General features: G+C 50.5%; 1 protein-coding gene across 1 annotated transcript in view; it reads left to right on the top strand.

Annotated features, from left to right (window-relative positions):
- EPB41L4A (erythrocyte membrane protein band 4.1 like 4A) overlaps nt 1–15,740 on the top strand; it is a gene marked incomplete at its 5' end in the record, with an annotated part of 306,715 nt that overhangs the window by 288,206 nt on the left and 2,769 nt on the right. The window contains 4 exons of the mRNA XM_006146888.3: nt 8,849–8,896; nt 9,607–9,675; nt 12,474–12,584; nt 12,718–12,799. Coding sequence (XP_006146950.1) covers nt 8,849–8,896; nt 9,607–9,675; nt 12,474–12,584; nt 12,718–12,799 — 310 coding nt within the window. The remainder of the gene's footprint in view (nt 1–8,848; nt 8,897–9,606; nt 9,676–12,473; nt 12,585–12,717; nt 12,800–15,740) is intronic.

The raw sequence follows: 15,740 nt of genomic DNA, 5'->3' as shown, positions 1-15,740 counted from the left end.
CGCACGCACACGCGCCCGGCGTGAGTTTTAAGCCACCGGGTCCGGAACACGAACCGCGGTCGACTATGTGGGAGTCCAGCGACATAGCCATTACGCTAACTGCTGGTTCCCCAACTTTGGGTTTGTTGATTTTTCTTTTTCAAATTATTTGATTTTAACTTTATTTATTTATTTATTTATTTATTTATTTTAATTGTGACCAGAGACGTGTAGAGTGAGAGAGAGACACACACAGAGAGAGAGAAAGTGAAAAAGCAAGCCATCAGATCCCAGAGTCGAACCGCAGTCGGCCAGGGGGAGTCCAGTCCTTAATCACTACACCACCTGCCAGCCCCCTGGGTTTTGGTGATTTTTCTAGGCTGTCTATTTCACTGATTTCCACTCCTTTTTCTCTTTCTTCTTTTTATATTTTTGCCATAGGGTGTGTGCTCTCAAAGAGAGACAGAGAGAGAAAAAGAGAAACATCACCCCCAGGGGGATGGCCATGTTGCAGTCCCTTCTCCGTTCCCCTCTTGGGATTCTGGGCACACATGCACATGCGCCCAGCATGTGTGTCGATCCAGCAGGTCCGGGACTTGAACTGCACAGTTGACCATGTGAGATCCAGAGTATTAACCCCCATGCCACCTGCTGGCTCCAATTTGCACTCCTTAGCATTTTCTTCCTTTTATTTATCTTTTACTTATGCTTCCTTTTCCATCTTCATAAGACATAAAGGTGTAAATCTCCCTTTAAGCCCTTTTTCCTCTTTAAACCTTGCATTTATTCATTTATTTAGTTGTTTGTTTATTTCTTGGGGGTGGGGAGGGAAGAAGGAAGGAAGGAAGAGAGAGAGAGAGAGAGAGAGAGAGAGAGAGAGAAAGAGGGCTCCCCCGGTCTGGCCACTCGACATCCTTCCCTCAGCTTCCTAGCAGCCAGTTTTAGGGGCTGCCAGGGTTCAGGTTGACCTTCGATCTGAACTCTGGGCCTCCCATATAGCTTTTCCTTTCTTTTTTAAAGAGATTTTTGCTATAGGGCGTGTATGCTTTCCAGAGAGACAGAGACAGAAAGCGAGAAATCACTCCTCAGGGTTTGGCCATGCTGCAGTCCCTTCTTGGGATCTTGGGCACACACGCACACGCACCTGGCGTGAGCTTTAAGCCCAGAGCCCCATGGGAATCCAGTGATATAACCATTATGCCACCTGCTGGTCCCCTCGTGGTTTTAATGCTGGGCAGTGACACCCCATTGCCAGACTGTAACTGGGTCTTGAGAAGTATTGGCTTTATTTTCATGAAGTTCCAGATAATTTTTAATTTCCTTATTTATGTATGTAGCCAGAGAGTGCATAGATGCACGATGGGGCTTCCGGGGAGGAAGTACACCCCCAGCAGGGCCTGGTCACAGTGCAATCCGTTTTCATCCCTTTCTGCATCCTGTCACGGTTCCGGGCAAGCACACACACACCTAGTGTGATTTTAGAGCCCCGGGGGCCTGGGATTCAAACCGTGGTCAGCCACGTGGGCCCGACTGCCTCTGCACAGAGCTTAACCGCTGTGCTGTGGGGTCCACTTTCCCATGTGAGTTCTGAGTCAGGCTTTTTTCAGTAGCATGTAAGTTAATTTCAAGTATGTTCTAGACATTGTATTCATTTCTAGTTTGATTCCACTGTGATTCAAAAAAGAAAACTGTAAAATTTTAATCCTTTGAACTTAAGTTTCAAGACTTACAATATGGTCTTTCTTTTTTTCTTTTTTTATATTGGCTATCGGGCATATGTACTTGCTGGAGAGAAAGAGAGAAAGAGAAAGTGAGAACCCTCCACCCACCCAAGGGAAATGGCCACCACAGTCCCTTCTCCACTCTTCTCTCGGGATTTTGGGCATGCCTGCGTGCACACTGGTATGTGTATCCTGCCCACAGGTATGGGATTTGAACCTTGCAGTCAGCCATGTGGGATCCAGCCACCTTAATCACCGTACAGTGGCTAGCCTGCAGTATCGCCTTTAATGAGAGCTCTGTGGACTTTGTGTGAGTCCTTGGGTGTCAGTTTGCTGAGGTGTCGCCCAGGTGGTATCTTTCTTGATTTCTTTTTTTTTTTGATATTATGACCTGAGATTTGAAGCTGATTTCTGTCCCATCACTATTTACTTCTCTAAAAAAATATTTCCAGAAAAAAATAGGAAGAAGAGGAACTTCATTAAATGAAATATTATATCACACTTATTTTATAGGAATAACTTGCTAGGCCATTTGGATATCAATGTCATTCTTTCCTTCCTTTTATTTTATATCCTAATACAACTCTTCCTTAATTTACTTCCTTATTTATTTTTTTTTAATTTTGCCAGAGGGCACTTGTGCTCACTGGAGACAGAGTGAGAAAGAGGGAGAGGGAAAGTGAGAAAGCACCCCCAGGGGCATGGCCACACTACAGTCCCTTCTCCATCCTCTTGGGATTTCAATATGCATGCACATGTGAGCACACACATGCACACGCACCTGGCATGTTCCTCAGGACACCAGGCTTGGGACTGGAACTGCCCAGTCGGCCGTTTGGGATCCAGTGCCTTAACCTCCATACCACCTGCTCGTCCTCAGTTATTGATGGAACGTGCTGAGACAGGCATAGACGAGCCGTGTTCTCACCGGGAGCCCCAGGTGGTCGGCCGGCAGGGAAGTTAGCGCTGCCTCCGAGCTTCGGAACGCTCCTTTACCTGAGAGCTGTTTGAAGCTGTCGGCCTTTTCAGAGCCCGGTTGTTACAGATACAGCTGTCTGGTGCCGTAAAAGAGATGCACTAAATCCTGGAATCTTTTAGGACTAGTCTTTCCGGCAAGAAGGACCGATGACAGTCAGATTAAGGTAGGATTAGTGTGGGGCCAGCAGGTGGCGTGGTGGTTAAGGGCGCTGGGCTCCATGGCCGACCGCGGTTCAAGTTCTGGATCCGGTGGCTTGCTTTCTCACTTTCCCTCTCTCTCTCTTTGTCCCTCTCTGGTCAAATTAAAATCAATAAATAAAGTTAAATCATTCTTTAGAGAAAAGTAGCATTTGTGCTAGTTCATCTGAGATGGGAACAAAAGGCATTTCCTGTGGAAGTACAACAGTAATTTTTTTTAATGAGAAAGAGAGGTATTTCGACAGCCTCTCCCGGTGTCCCCGCGCCCTGCCCTGGCTGCCCCAGCCAGCCCCATCAGGATGGCGGGCGTGTCCTGCCTGCCGCACAGCATGTTCAGGTCGGTCTGGGCTCTGAGCCTAGGCCTTCTAGGGGCTCCAGCATCGCGAGGGGTGCCCTACCTCTCACCCCACTGCAGCTGGGCCAACAACGGGATTTTATTATTATTATTATTTTAACTTGCTGTAGGGTGCATGCGCTCGCCAGAGAGAGGAAAAGAAATAGCAGCCCCCATGGGGCATGGTCACTCCATAATTCCTTCTCCTGCGTTGCTCCCTCTTTGAGATTTTGGGCACGTGCACATACAGGCCTGGTGTGTTGCTCAAGCTCCCCAGTCCCAGCTGTGTGGTGGCCATGTGGGATCTAGCCGCCTTAACGGTCATGCCTCTGGCTGCCCCCTGGGATTCTTTTTGTAACATGAAGTACCCCTTGTTCCCCCTTAATAATTAAGGTAAGACATCCTCTTAAATTAAGGAGAAGGGGAGTCCAGAAAGGACAGAAAAGTATAAATAAGAAAATAATTGTGTGTGTGTGTGTGTGTGTGTGTGTATGTGTGTGTGTGGTTTAAGGTTTTTGCCATAGGGCGCATGGGCTCACCACCGAGGAGGAGACAGAGAGAGGGGAAGTAAGAAATCTCCCCCCAAGGGAGGGTGACCATGCTGCGATCCCTTCTCCATTCTCCCCAGGGAGGATGGCCGTGCTGCAATTCTTCCTCCTCCAGTCCTGGGATTTGGGGTATGCAGGCACAGGGGCTCTCTGTGATTTTCAGGCTGCCAGGTCCCGGATCAAATTACCAGTGCCTTAGCCAGCATGCCACCTGCTGGCCCTGATGACATAAGTATTTAATTCCAGTGCTCAGAAATATCGACTGTTAACAGTGTTTATAGGGACCAGCAGTTAGCGTAATGGCTACGTCGCTGGACTCCCATGTAGTCGACTGTGGTTCAAGTCCTAGACCCGGTGGCTTAAACTCACGCTAGGCGTGTGCGTGCATGCCCAAGATCCCAAGAGGAGAATGGAGGAGAAGGGATTGCGGTGTGGCCATCCCCCCGGGCATGATTTCTCACTTTCTGTCTCTGTCTCTCTGGCAAGCACATGCGCCCTATAGGAAAAACTTCTCCGAAAAGAAAAGAAAACAGTGTTTATAAAAATAGATCTTTCTCAGGCCAGCTGGGAGTGCAGTAGTTAAAGCAGCAAGGTCCCTCATAGGGGAATATGTGTTTCGCATCCCAGATCCAGCATGGAGTCTGATCCACGCGTCCCTAAGGATCCCAAGAGGACCCAGACCCAGGGGCATGCCGGGCACATGTGTGTGCCCAAGATCCCAGCAGGACAATGGAGGAGGATGGATTGCAGTGTGGTCATTACCCAGTGTGTAATTTTTCACTGTCTTTCTCACTGTCTCTGTCTCTCTCCAGTGAGCGCACTTGCCCTATGACAAAAACCTTGGAAAAATAAAGCCCAAGAGGAGAAACAGAGAAGAGATTGTGGCATGGCCATGCCCATGGGGGATGCTTTCTCACTTTCCCTGTCTTTCTTGCTGTTTGTCTCTTCCATGGACAACAGGCGCCCTGGGTTGGCACCGTGCCCAGTGGTTAAAGTAGCCGGATTCCACATGGCCAGCTGTGCAGTTCGAGTCCTAGACCCGGTGGCTTGAGACACACACAGGGCATATATGCATGCCCCAAATTCTTTTTTTTTCTTCCTTTTTTTTTAATGTTTTCACCATAGGGCATGTGCCTGCAACAGAGAGACAGTAAGAGACTTGAGAGGGGAAGTGAGAAGTCATCCCCAGGGGAGATGACCACACAGCATGCCTACCCCTCCATTCTCCTGGCATCTTGGGCAGTCATGCACATGGTGCCTGCCGTGGGACATGAACCGCGGCTGGCCATGTGGGAGTCCAGTGCTGTAACCACTATGCCTCCTGCTGGCCCTGTGCCCCCAATTCTCAACGGGATGGAGGAATGGAGAAGGGGTTGCAGAGTGACCATGTCCCTGGGGTGCATTGTCTCTCTCCATCTCTCTCTCTCTCTCTCTGGGGAGTTCATGTGCCCTTTGGCCAAATTTAATGAACAGCAACAACAAAACAGAAGAGAACAGATGTGTAATACCAGGCCCGAGGGAAGCACCCAGACCCTAACAGTTAAAAGGCCCAGGACAGAGCAGAGTCACGGATGGCTTCGCACGTGGAGCTCTGCCTTCATATCAGCGTTTTCAGGACTCGATACGGTTATATGATTTTTTTTAAGAATTATTTAACTTATTTATTTACTTATTTTATTTTGACCAGAGAGAGACAGAGAGAGAGGGAGAGTGGGAAAGTGAGAAAGCAAGAGGCCAGTCCAGGACTCAGACTGCGGTCGGCTGTGTGGGAGTCCGGCACCCTAACCACCTGCCGGCCCCGGACTCATACAATTCCAGACATGCGCTAGCAATGCTTTCTCTTTCTCCTGGCATGAAGGCATGGTGGAGAGATTTTGCTAGGGTTTTCTGAATCCACAATATATGACAAGCTATTTCCTTTTTGAAAAAAATTATTTTATTTAACTTCATTTATTTATTTTAATTTGACCAGGAAGTGACAGAGAGAGAGAGACAGAGGGAAAATGAGAAAGCAAGCCGCTAGGTCGAGGACTCAGACTGCGTTGCCCATGTGGAAGTCTAGTGCCCTTCACCACCACGCCACCAGCCAGCCCCATGACAAGCTACTTTCTTTTTTTTCTTTTCTCTTTTTTTGGAGAGGTTTTTGCTATAGGGTGTGTGCGCTCACCAGAGAGACAGAGAGAGACAGAGAGACAGAAAGCGAGAAACCACCCCCCAGGGGGGATGGCCACGCCGCAATCCCTTCGCCATTCTCCTCTCGGGATCTTGGGCACGCACACACACGTGCCCAGTATGAGTTTAAGTCACCGGGTCTGGGACGCGAACTGCGGTCGACTACATGGGAGGCCAGCGACATGGCCATTAATGATAACTGCTGGTCCCATGACAAGCTACTTTCTAGCTGTTGAATTGATTAAATGGTTTTTCCTCTAGGGAAAAAAAAAATCTATCTAAAAAGGCAGGAAACAGGGAACCAGCAGTTAGCGTAATGGCTATGTCGCTGGACTCCCACGTAGTCGACCGCGGTTCGTGTCCCGGACCTGGTGGCTTAAAACTCACGCCGGGCACGTGTGCGTGTGTGCCCAAGATCCCGAGAGGAGAATGGAGGAGAAGGGATTGCGGCGTGACCATCCCCCCTGGGGGGTGATTTCTCGCTTTCTGTCTCTATGTCTCTCTCTGTCTGTCTGGCGAGCGCACGCGCCCTACAGTGAAAAATCTCTAAAAAAAAAAAAAAAGAAAAAGGCAGGAAGCAGACGTGGAAGATAAACGGGGGAGAGGGTAAAGCCGTGGTCTCAAACCAAGTATAGCATTGTTAAATGTGGATTTTTGCTTATTCTAAGTAAGATTATATGAAGGAAGCTATGCATAAAAAGAAAAATAAGATTAAAATTATGTGCCTTGGGGCTAGCAGGTGGCACAATGGTTAAGGTGCTAGACTACCACGTAGCCAACTGCAGATCGAGTCCTGGACCCAGCAGCTTGAAACTCACGCTGGGTGCATGTGTGTGTGTGTGTGCTCAAAATCCCGAGAGGAGAATGGAAGGGGAGGGGTTGCGGTGTGGCCATCCCTCCAGGGAGTGACTTCTCACTTTCTTTCTCTGTCTTTTCAGCAAGTGCATGTGCCCTATAGCAAAATTCTCTCTTTAAAAAACAAACAAAAAGAAAAAAAAAAACAAAGAAAGAAAAGTATATTCCTTAAAAAGATTATTAAAGGGACCAGCAGATGGCATAATGGTTACATCGCTGGACTCCCACATAGTCTGTGGTTCAAGTCCCAGACCCGGTGGCTTAAAACTTACGCCAGACGCATGTGCACGTGTGCCCAAGATCATGAGAGGAGAATGGAGAAGGGTTTGCGGCGTGGCCATCTTCCCTGGGGGGGTGTGTGTGTGTGTGATTTCTTGCTTTCTGTCTCTCTGGTGAGCACATGCATCCTAAGCAAATCTCTCTCAAAAAAAGAAAAAAAATGATAAAAGCTGCTTCTTTGGAAGGATTTCCTAGACGAGATCTTTCCTCCTAGTCTGGCGGTCTGATTCACGGACAGTATGTTAATCCACGCAATGGAGCCGCCTGAGAAGGTGCCCGGAACTGACGCTCTGAGCAAGTGCAGGCCGCGGGCGGGTGCGAGGCCTGGGGGGGGGGCGTGACCGACAGGAGACCTGATGGGCCAGGGACTGGCACCGCAGCAGTCCGCGAGACCCACATGGGAAGGTTCTGGGCTTGAGGCCGGGCCTCCCCTGTACGCTGGGACGAGGTCACATGTGAGGACCTCTGGGTGGCGCCTCTCTCCCTGTAGTCCTCCCCCCTCCCTCTTTCTCTCAGAAAAATTAATGAATGACGTTTTAAAAATCAAAGGAGAAGGATCCCTGGGCCAGCACGTGGCATGGTGGTTGAGGCACTGGACTCCCACATGGCTGACCATGGTTCAAGTCCCAGACCTGGTGGCTTGCTTTCTCACTTTCTATTTAACACACTTGTTCTAGCAAATCAATGAGTAAAATTAAAGAGAGAAGGGTCTTTTGGTGTGTGCTAAAAGATGGGAGAGCACCCACGGGCGGACAGCACGCTGCATTCCTTTCCCCTCCGCTCCCTTCTTGGGGTTTGGGCACGCACACACATGCACCGACATGTTCAGGATGCCATATCTGGGACAGAAGTGTGAGCCAGCCCTGTGGGATCCGGCCAGCGCCACGCCACTGCTGGGTCAGACCTCTGTTCTCCCCTTTTCTTCGTAGTCGTGTCTGCCTTAGGGTGCATGCATTTGCTGCAGGGAGAGATGGCGTGAGAGGGAAAGTGAGAAATCGCCCACACACACCCCGGGAGCTTGGCCACATCACAATCCCTTCTCCTCCAGTTTCCTCCTGGGATCTTTTTTTTTTTTTTGCGGTGGGGGGGGTTTGCTATAGGGCGCATGCGCTCGCCAGAAAGAGAGACAGAAAGCGAGAAATCACCCCCCAGGGGGGATGGCCACACCACAGTCCCTTCTCCTCCATTCTCCTCTTGGGATCTTGGGCACGTATGTACATGCTCCTGGCGTGAGTTTAAGCCACCGGGTTCAGGGCTTGACGCTAACTGCTGGTCTCCCTCCTGGGATCTTGAGAGGTGCAGGCACACAAGCCTATAGAGAGTTTCAGTCTACCAGGGCCTGGACTTGAACCACGGTCAGCCATGTGGGAGTCCAGCGTGTAACCGCTATGCCATCTGCTGGCCCTGATCTTGTGCTCTGGAAGGGAGTGACCAAAGCCTGTTTTCTCCCTTGGGGGAAACCATTCTGGCAGCAGTTGCAGTGGTGTAGACCCCTATGTTCACTGCCACGACGGTGCAGCGTGTACCGACAGGTGGACTGGGCTGCTGGCGTGGCTGTCCCCTCCCAGGCAGTTAGTGACTGCAGTCCGTGACAGCCAGCTCTGGCTGTGGCTGTGCAGGTGTGGCTGCTCTTCAGCGACACCAGCCGCGATTTCACCTGGTGCCGTTTACTAACTCGCGTTGGCTCCCAGGCAGAGGAGGGCTGCTTGCTGGAAGGGGTTCAGGGCCTGGTAGACGGTTAGAGGAAGCAGTTTACAGAGATGTATTGCTTTCTTCACTTGCAGGAGAAGCCCTGACGTCCAGGCTAAAGAAGAGCTGTGGAAACATATTCAGTGAGTACTTTCTGTATCGTTTCCAAACCTACGTACGCTTAGTGCAGGTGAAAGGACGGCCCGGCGGGAGAGGAGGCCTCTCTGCACCGCTGTCACTGGGGCGGAGGCCCTCGGTGGTCCCTGGCCGGCCGGCAGCTGCCGGCAGCCCTGCGACTCCTCACCTGAGGTGTAAGCCTTGCCTGTTCATACCTGAGTACAAAGGAGAGAAATTGCAGAGAGAAAGGCAGGAGGACAGGGAGGCAGGCAGATACCTGTAGAGATGGGGATGAGAGAACAGCCTGGCTGTAGAGAAGTGGAAAGACGGCAGGAGCGCTACCAAAAAGACTTTCCTCCCTTTTCTCCTTGAACTCAATCTAGCCTTTAAAAAGAAAAAAAAGAATTATTTATTTATTATTTAATTTTATTATTATTATTTTAAAATTTGGTTATAGGGCCTGTGTGCTTTAAGGGGAGAGAGAGAGAGAGAGCGTGCAAGAGCGCGCGCTCGCACAAGTGAGAAAGCAAGCTGACTCTTACCGTGGTTGGCCTCAACCACCACGCCACCTGCCGGTCCCACGGTCTAGTTTTAAAGCTCCGGTCTAGGCTTAAAATGAGTTTCAGCAACACTCCGTTCGGGTAAGACGAGGAGGGGAGACCTCAGCTCTGTCTGCGAAGGGTGTGAGCTTTTACAGCCGCACTGCAACTGTGTGTTCTTGTCTCCTCCCTTCCAGGAAGGAGCTGGTGGACCCAGCCGGACTCTCAGAAGAGCAGCTGAAAGAGATCCCATACACTAAGATAGAGTGAGTGTGTCTCTGGAAGGCCTGTGCTCAGAAGCCACTGTCTCTCCTTGCTGTTCGCATTGTCTTTTTAAAAAAGAATTACTTATTTAATTGTATTTACCCTTTTTTTTTTTGGAGAGATTTTCACCGTAGGGCGCGTGCGCTCGCCAGACAGACAGAGAGAGAGAGACATAGAGACAGAAAGCGAGAAATCACCCCCCAGGGGGGATGGTCACGCCGCAATCCCTTCTCCTCCATTCTCCTCTCGGGATCTGGGGCACGCACGCACACGCGCCCAGCGTGAGTTTTAAGCCACCGGGTCCGGGACACGAACCACGGTCGACTACGTGGGAGTCCAGCGCCATAGCCATTACGCTAACTGCTGGTTCCCGTATTTACCCATTTTTAAATTTGCTGTAGGGCACATATATTCACCAGAGAGAGACAAAGAGAAACAGAGGCGTTGGGAGGGAGGGAGAAGCAAACTGCCAGGTCTGGGACTCGAACCACATCGGCCATGTGGTCCAGCACCTCCACCACCACGCCATCAGTATGTTGTCTTTACTGTTTGACTCAGATTAAAGGGACCGTTGGGAAAGAGACAGACAGGGCTGTTTAGAGCTAGTATTCTCCCTTTGCCCCGTAATCACTGCCACCCACACGAGCCGGCCCTGTGTGCAGTTGGTACGAGGGCACTTTTGATGATTAATGCCATTTTGAAAATGATTTTTCCAAGACATTCATTGGTTAGTAACAAAGTTTATTTTTATTTTTTAATTTGTATAGAGTACATGTACTTGCCAGAGACGGGGGTGGGGAAGGATGATAAAGCACCCACACACAAGAGATGGCCATGCCATAGTCCCTTCTCTTCCAGTCCCCTCTCAGGGTCTTTGGCACTCATCACATGACCTGTGTTTTCAATCCTCCAGTTTTTTTCAAACTACAAAGTCAGCCATGTCGGATCCAGCCACCTTAACCACCATGACACTGGCTGGCCCCGTTTATTTTTACTTTGTAAAATTTTTTGAGACCTTAGGGTACTTTTTAAAGACGTTTATTTATTTATTTATTTATTTATTTTACATGAAAGGGGTTGGGGGGAGGGTCAAGGTCTTGCCAGTGATCTACACCCCACCCCTTCTCTTCCACCTTCCTCACCGCCTTCCAGCTAACCAAGATGGAGGGTTTCTTCGGCCAGGATCTGAGCCCGGGCCTCACAGAGCTCTGGTTTCATGTAGCAGCACTCCTGCATATGCTGCCGCAGCTGGGCCCAAGCACCAGTTCCATTGACCACAAAAGCATGTCCTAAGAGCCTAGTCAGTCCCTGTCCTGGAGCGGGCAGAGCACACGGGCTTCATGGAAGCAGAGCAGGACCCGAGTCGGCACACACTGCGGGATGCAGACCTGCATGCTGTCTGCCCTGCTGTGGCTGGTCACGACCAGAGGGCTCCCCTCTGCAGCCCGTGCTCCCTCCCACCCACTCGAACCGCAGGGGCACCCCAGCTAGCACCCCTGCATCCCCAGGCTGCAGAGTGGATGCTTCTTTTTCTACTAAGCTACACTGACAATTAGCAGTTGTCTTTACGGTATATGCATATTTTGCTGTTTGTATACATGGTGAAATGATTAAATCCTGCTAACAACATGTCTGTCACTTTACACAGTCTTGGTGAGAACATCTAAGACTCATTGCTACTCTCCTAGCAATTTTCAAGTAAAGACTGAATCTTTAAAAGACAGGCTAGGGGCCTGCAGACGGTGCAGTGATCACTGGACTCCTACATGGCCGATTGCCGTTTGAGTCCCCGACTCAGATACTTGAAAATCGTGCCTCGTATGTGTGCCTGAGTAACCAAGATCCTCGAAGAAGGGTGGAGAAGATTTGCTGTGTGGCCATGCCCCTAGGAGGGTGATTTCTCACTTTCCCTCTCACTGTCTCTGTCTCTCTCTCCAGTGAGTACATGTCCCCTAAGGCAAAAACCTCTAAAAAACCAGGCTGGTTAGTAGCTAATTTAAAGACCAACTTGTTCTGATAGGAATGCCATTTTGTGCACATTGTAGATTTTTTTCTTCCATGCTTCTTAAGAATTTAACTCTGGGAATCATTTCATTTGAAATTTGATGGTTACAAAATATACACACAAATGCTTCAGGTAAATTATGGTCAAGGGGGCACTTTGTTTTCTTTTCTATGTTATTTTCTCTCTTTCTTTTCTACTTCCTTTTCCTTCCTTCCTCCTCCTCCTCTCTTTTCTTTCTTGCCCGAGAGTGTGTGTGCCCGTGTGTGTGCCTGGGAAACAGCAAGCGTGCTCCTGGATCTGTCACCTTGAAAGCCCTTCTCCTCCGTTCCTCCACCTGTCAGGATTGGGGCTTCTGGGGGTGGGACTAGGAATGTGGGCCCAGTTTCCCCAGCCCCAGGGCCAGCCGCCAGGAGCACTTCTCTACTGTGAACTTGTAAAATTGAGTCACTCAGACTTGCAAAAGTCAAGTTCTTTTTTTAGGTTTTTCCATAGGGCACAGGTAGGCACATGACAGGGGGAGGGAAAGTGAGAAACCACCACCCCAGGGGGAACGGCCAGGCCCAATCTCCTCCATTCTTTTGGGATTCTTGTGGGTACCCGCACAGGCGCCAGGACGACTTCCATCGGGTCCAGAGCTCAGACCGTGATCAGCAGGTGCCGGCCGCCACCTGCTGCCCCAGTCGAGGTCTTGACCCCACTCTTGAAGTCGCTGCTCCCTGCAGCGGCGTAGGAAGGGGCAGTTGGAGTCGGCCTGTTCTGAGTCCTGGTTCCGTTCTGTTCCCTTTCACTGCTCAGGACTCAAGGCGACCCGATCCGCATCAGGCACTCGCACTCGCCGCGCAGCTACCGCCAGTGCCGCAGGTCGCAGTGCTCGGATGGTGAGCGCTCGGTCCTCTCGGAGGTGAAGTAAGTGGCGGAGCACGGGGGGCAGCCCTGTCCCTGTCCCAGCAGCCACCCTCCCCTCCTCTCCTCCTCCCCTCCTCTCCTGGGCCCTCGCTGGGTCCTGTCCCGGGCGCTGATTCCCACCCTCACTCCGCAGCTCCAAAACGGATCTCGTACCTCCACTTCCGGTGACGCGGTCCTCGGACGCTCAGGGCTCCGGTGGCTCCACAGTTCACCAGGTGCGTGCAGAGCGGAGTTCGGGCCTCGCAGGGGGACAGGCTGGAGGAGCACTCGTGCTTGGGGCGGGACTTCGGCTTCATTCTGGGACTCTGCGTTTTCAGAGCTTGCAGAGAATGTGGGGGCGGGGAGGGTGTGACCCCAGCTAAGGCAGCCAGGAGGTCAGTGAGGGCTGACAGCCAGGTAGTGCCACTGGACAGCAAAGGTCGGAAGATCATCATTTGAGGCCAGAATAAACAATGGCTTCACTAATTAGAAAATAAACAAAAATCTTTGTCATTTTTTTGGCCAGAGAAAAAGAGACTGACTCATGGGGAGCAGATAATTTATTAACTGATGGCAGACAGAATTACTGGAGTCCTACTTTAGTATTTTAAAAATTGCTTTAGGGCACATGTGCTGGGGGGCGGGGGAGACCTCCCAGGGGCTCTGGTCATGCTGGAGTCCCTTCTCTTCTACTCCCCTCTGGGGATTTTAGGCGTGCGCACACACACACACACACGTGCACACACATCTAGTGTGTTTTTCAGGCCACAGGGTCCAGGACTTGAACCACGCGTCAGCCATGTGAGATTCAGCCGCCTTCACCATGTCACTGGCTGGCCACACTCAAGAGTTTTGGTTTTTAGATTTTTTGCTGTAGGGTGCATCCTCTCTCTAGAGAGAGACAGAGAGAGGAAAAGTGAAAAATCCCCCTAAGGGGGATGGTTATGCTGCAGTCCCTTCTCCATTCTCTTCTTGGGATTTTGGGCACACATGCACACATGCCCAGTGTGCTTTTTTGGCCATCTGGTCTGGGACTTGAACTGCAGAGTTGGCCATGTGGGACCCAGTGCCTTAAGCCCCACACCTTCTGCTAACCCTGTCATAGCTTTTTAATATGAGGGGAGGGGAAACCTGGGCTGAGTAAGATAGCTGGATGGAGCTCGTCTGGTGAAACTGTCGGTCTGCAAACAAGGCTGATGTTCCTGGTGTCAGCTGCTGGCCTGCTTGTGGGGAGGTGGTTCTCTGTCTCTCCCACCACTGCCCCCAGCACGTAGACCCTAACATACAGCCCAGGGGTGCACGGCTGCCTGCCTAAGAGCCATCTCCGCAGGCCCCACCACGCGGCCCCCTTCATTTCCCCGTTTCATTTCAGTGGGTGACTTGTGCGAGGCCCGAGCTAGCTTGGGCCAACCCCCTCGAAACAGATCCGAGGAGCTGGGCATGTCGGGAGTTTATCGGAAGTGCCCTTGGTACCAGCCTCTGCAAGAGAGAAAGGAACAGGGTTTGGGAGGCAGCGGGAGTTGAACTGTGTAATTTGCCTCCGGTAAAGATGCCAAAGAGCCCACGGGGGCATGGAGCGAGGTTGGCCCTTCGAATTCATCCCACCTTGAGCTGAGAGGGTGGGCCTTTACACACTCACGCTCTCAGGCCCTGGAGTAAGAGGCACTCCTCCCACCGCAGCCACGCCCGGCGCTGGGGGAGGAACGCAGCCAGGGTGAAGGTCTAAGTGACACAGCTTCTACTGCAGTCTGCGGGATGTTTGGTTAGAGGACTCTGGGAGAGCGGACAGGGTGTCCACGTGGACAGTTTGTTCCAAGCTGACCGCTGTTTTCCAGAATGATGTCCGTGATTCATAGTTTAGCCTCCGGGCTGGCTCCAGGGCCTGGCGGCTAAGGCAGCTGCATCCCACATGGCTGTCTACACAATTGAGGCTACGAGAAACTTGCTGTGTTTGTGTCCAAAATCCCAACAGAGGGGGACATGGAGAGGGGACTGAGGCGTGGTCATGCCCCACAAGGGTGCGTTCTCCCCTCCCGTCCCTGCCCCGGTGAGTGCATGTGCTCTCAGCAAAAAAGAAAAAGCTCGTGCCTTCAGCGATTGCTCCTCTCCTCCGCTACCCCTGCGCGGCTGTGCGTGTCTGACTTCTCACCCTCGGCAGTGTGGGTAACCGCCTCTCAGGGTTCTGTGGCAACTACTGTCTTCCGGGGCTTTTGTCTTCATTTTAGTTGGTTTCAATGCAGATAGGGATTTTTTTTAAATTTTTGCTTTTGAATACATGTGCTCGCGCACAAGAGAGAATATTACCCCCGGGGGGCATGGCCACACTGTGGTTCCTTCCCCTCCATTCTCCTCTCAGGATTTTGGGCACATGTGCACAGGTGCCCAGCATGTTTTTCAACATGGATTCAGTGCCCGGCTGGAACTCAAACTGCACAGTCAGCCACGTGGACTCCAGCCACCTTAACCTCCATGCCATCTGCCGACTCCAAAGAGGAATTTTATATTACTGTGTTCTGCTTGCCGACTGCTCTAAGATCCCCCTGAGCACTACCACTCAGGAATTTTTAAAAAGTTACACTAAATGTTGAAAGGACAGCTGTCCCTTTGCTGTGTGCAAGAATACTCGCATGCATCTTCTGCTCACTAATACGATGCTTTAGCCTGACTCTGCATCAAGTTTGATTTCAGTCAGCAAATGCCCAGTGAGCACAGCTCAGGAGTGTCCAGCGCTGGTCTGAGCAGTGAGCTGTGGCCTGTGGGTCACATCTGTTTGCGGCCCGTCTTTGTAGCCTAACAGCTCAAAATGGTCTTTGTACTTTTAAAGGTTTTTTTTTTTGTTTGTTTGTTTAAAGAAAACAAAGCTGTAATACTTCACACAACAGGACATAGTCCACAAACTCATTCTTTTTTTATTTTTATTTTTTTTATTTTTTATCATCATATCTTCTTCATATTACATTGGATTACATATAACTTTACTGTGTATTACATTGTTTCTTCAAAAGGGAATGCCATGCACGTCAGTCAGTACAGAGACATTTATCTCCCCACTTCAACATTCCATATCTTTTCTGTTTTCCCCAATCATTATCTTTATTATTCTAATTATTTTTATAAAACAGTCAATTGCTATTTCTCGTTTTGCTTGTAAAAATACTTTGCCCGTCATGAAACACT

The sequence above is a fragment of the Tupaia chinensis genome, unplaced genomic scaffold (genome assembly GCF_000334495.1).
Source record: "Tupaia chinensis unplaced genomic scaffold, TupChi_1.0 Scaffold000195_1, whole genome shotgun sequence".
In the NCBI taxonomy this organism is placed as follows: domain Eukaryota; kingdom Metazoa; phylum Chordata; class Mammalia; order Scandentia; family Tupaiidae; genus Tupaia; species Tupaia belangeri.
Note: the sequence above shows the minus strand (reverse complement) of the source record. Positions and strands in the feature narration are given on the sequence as shown.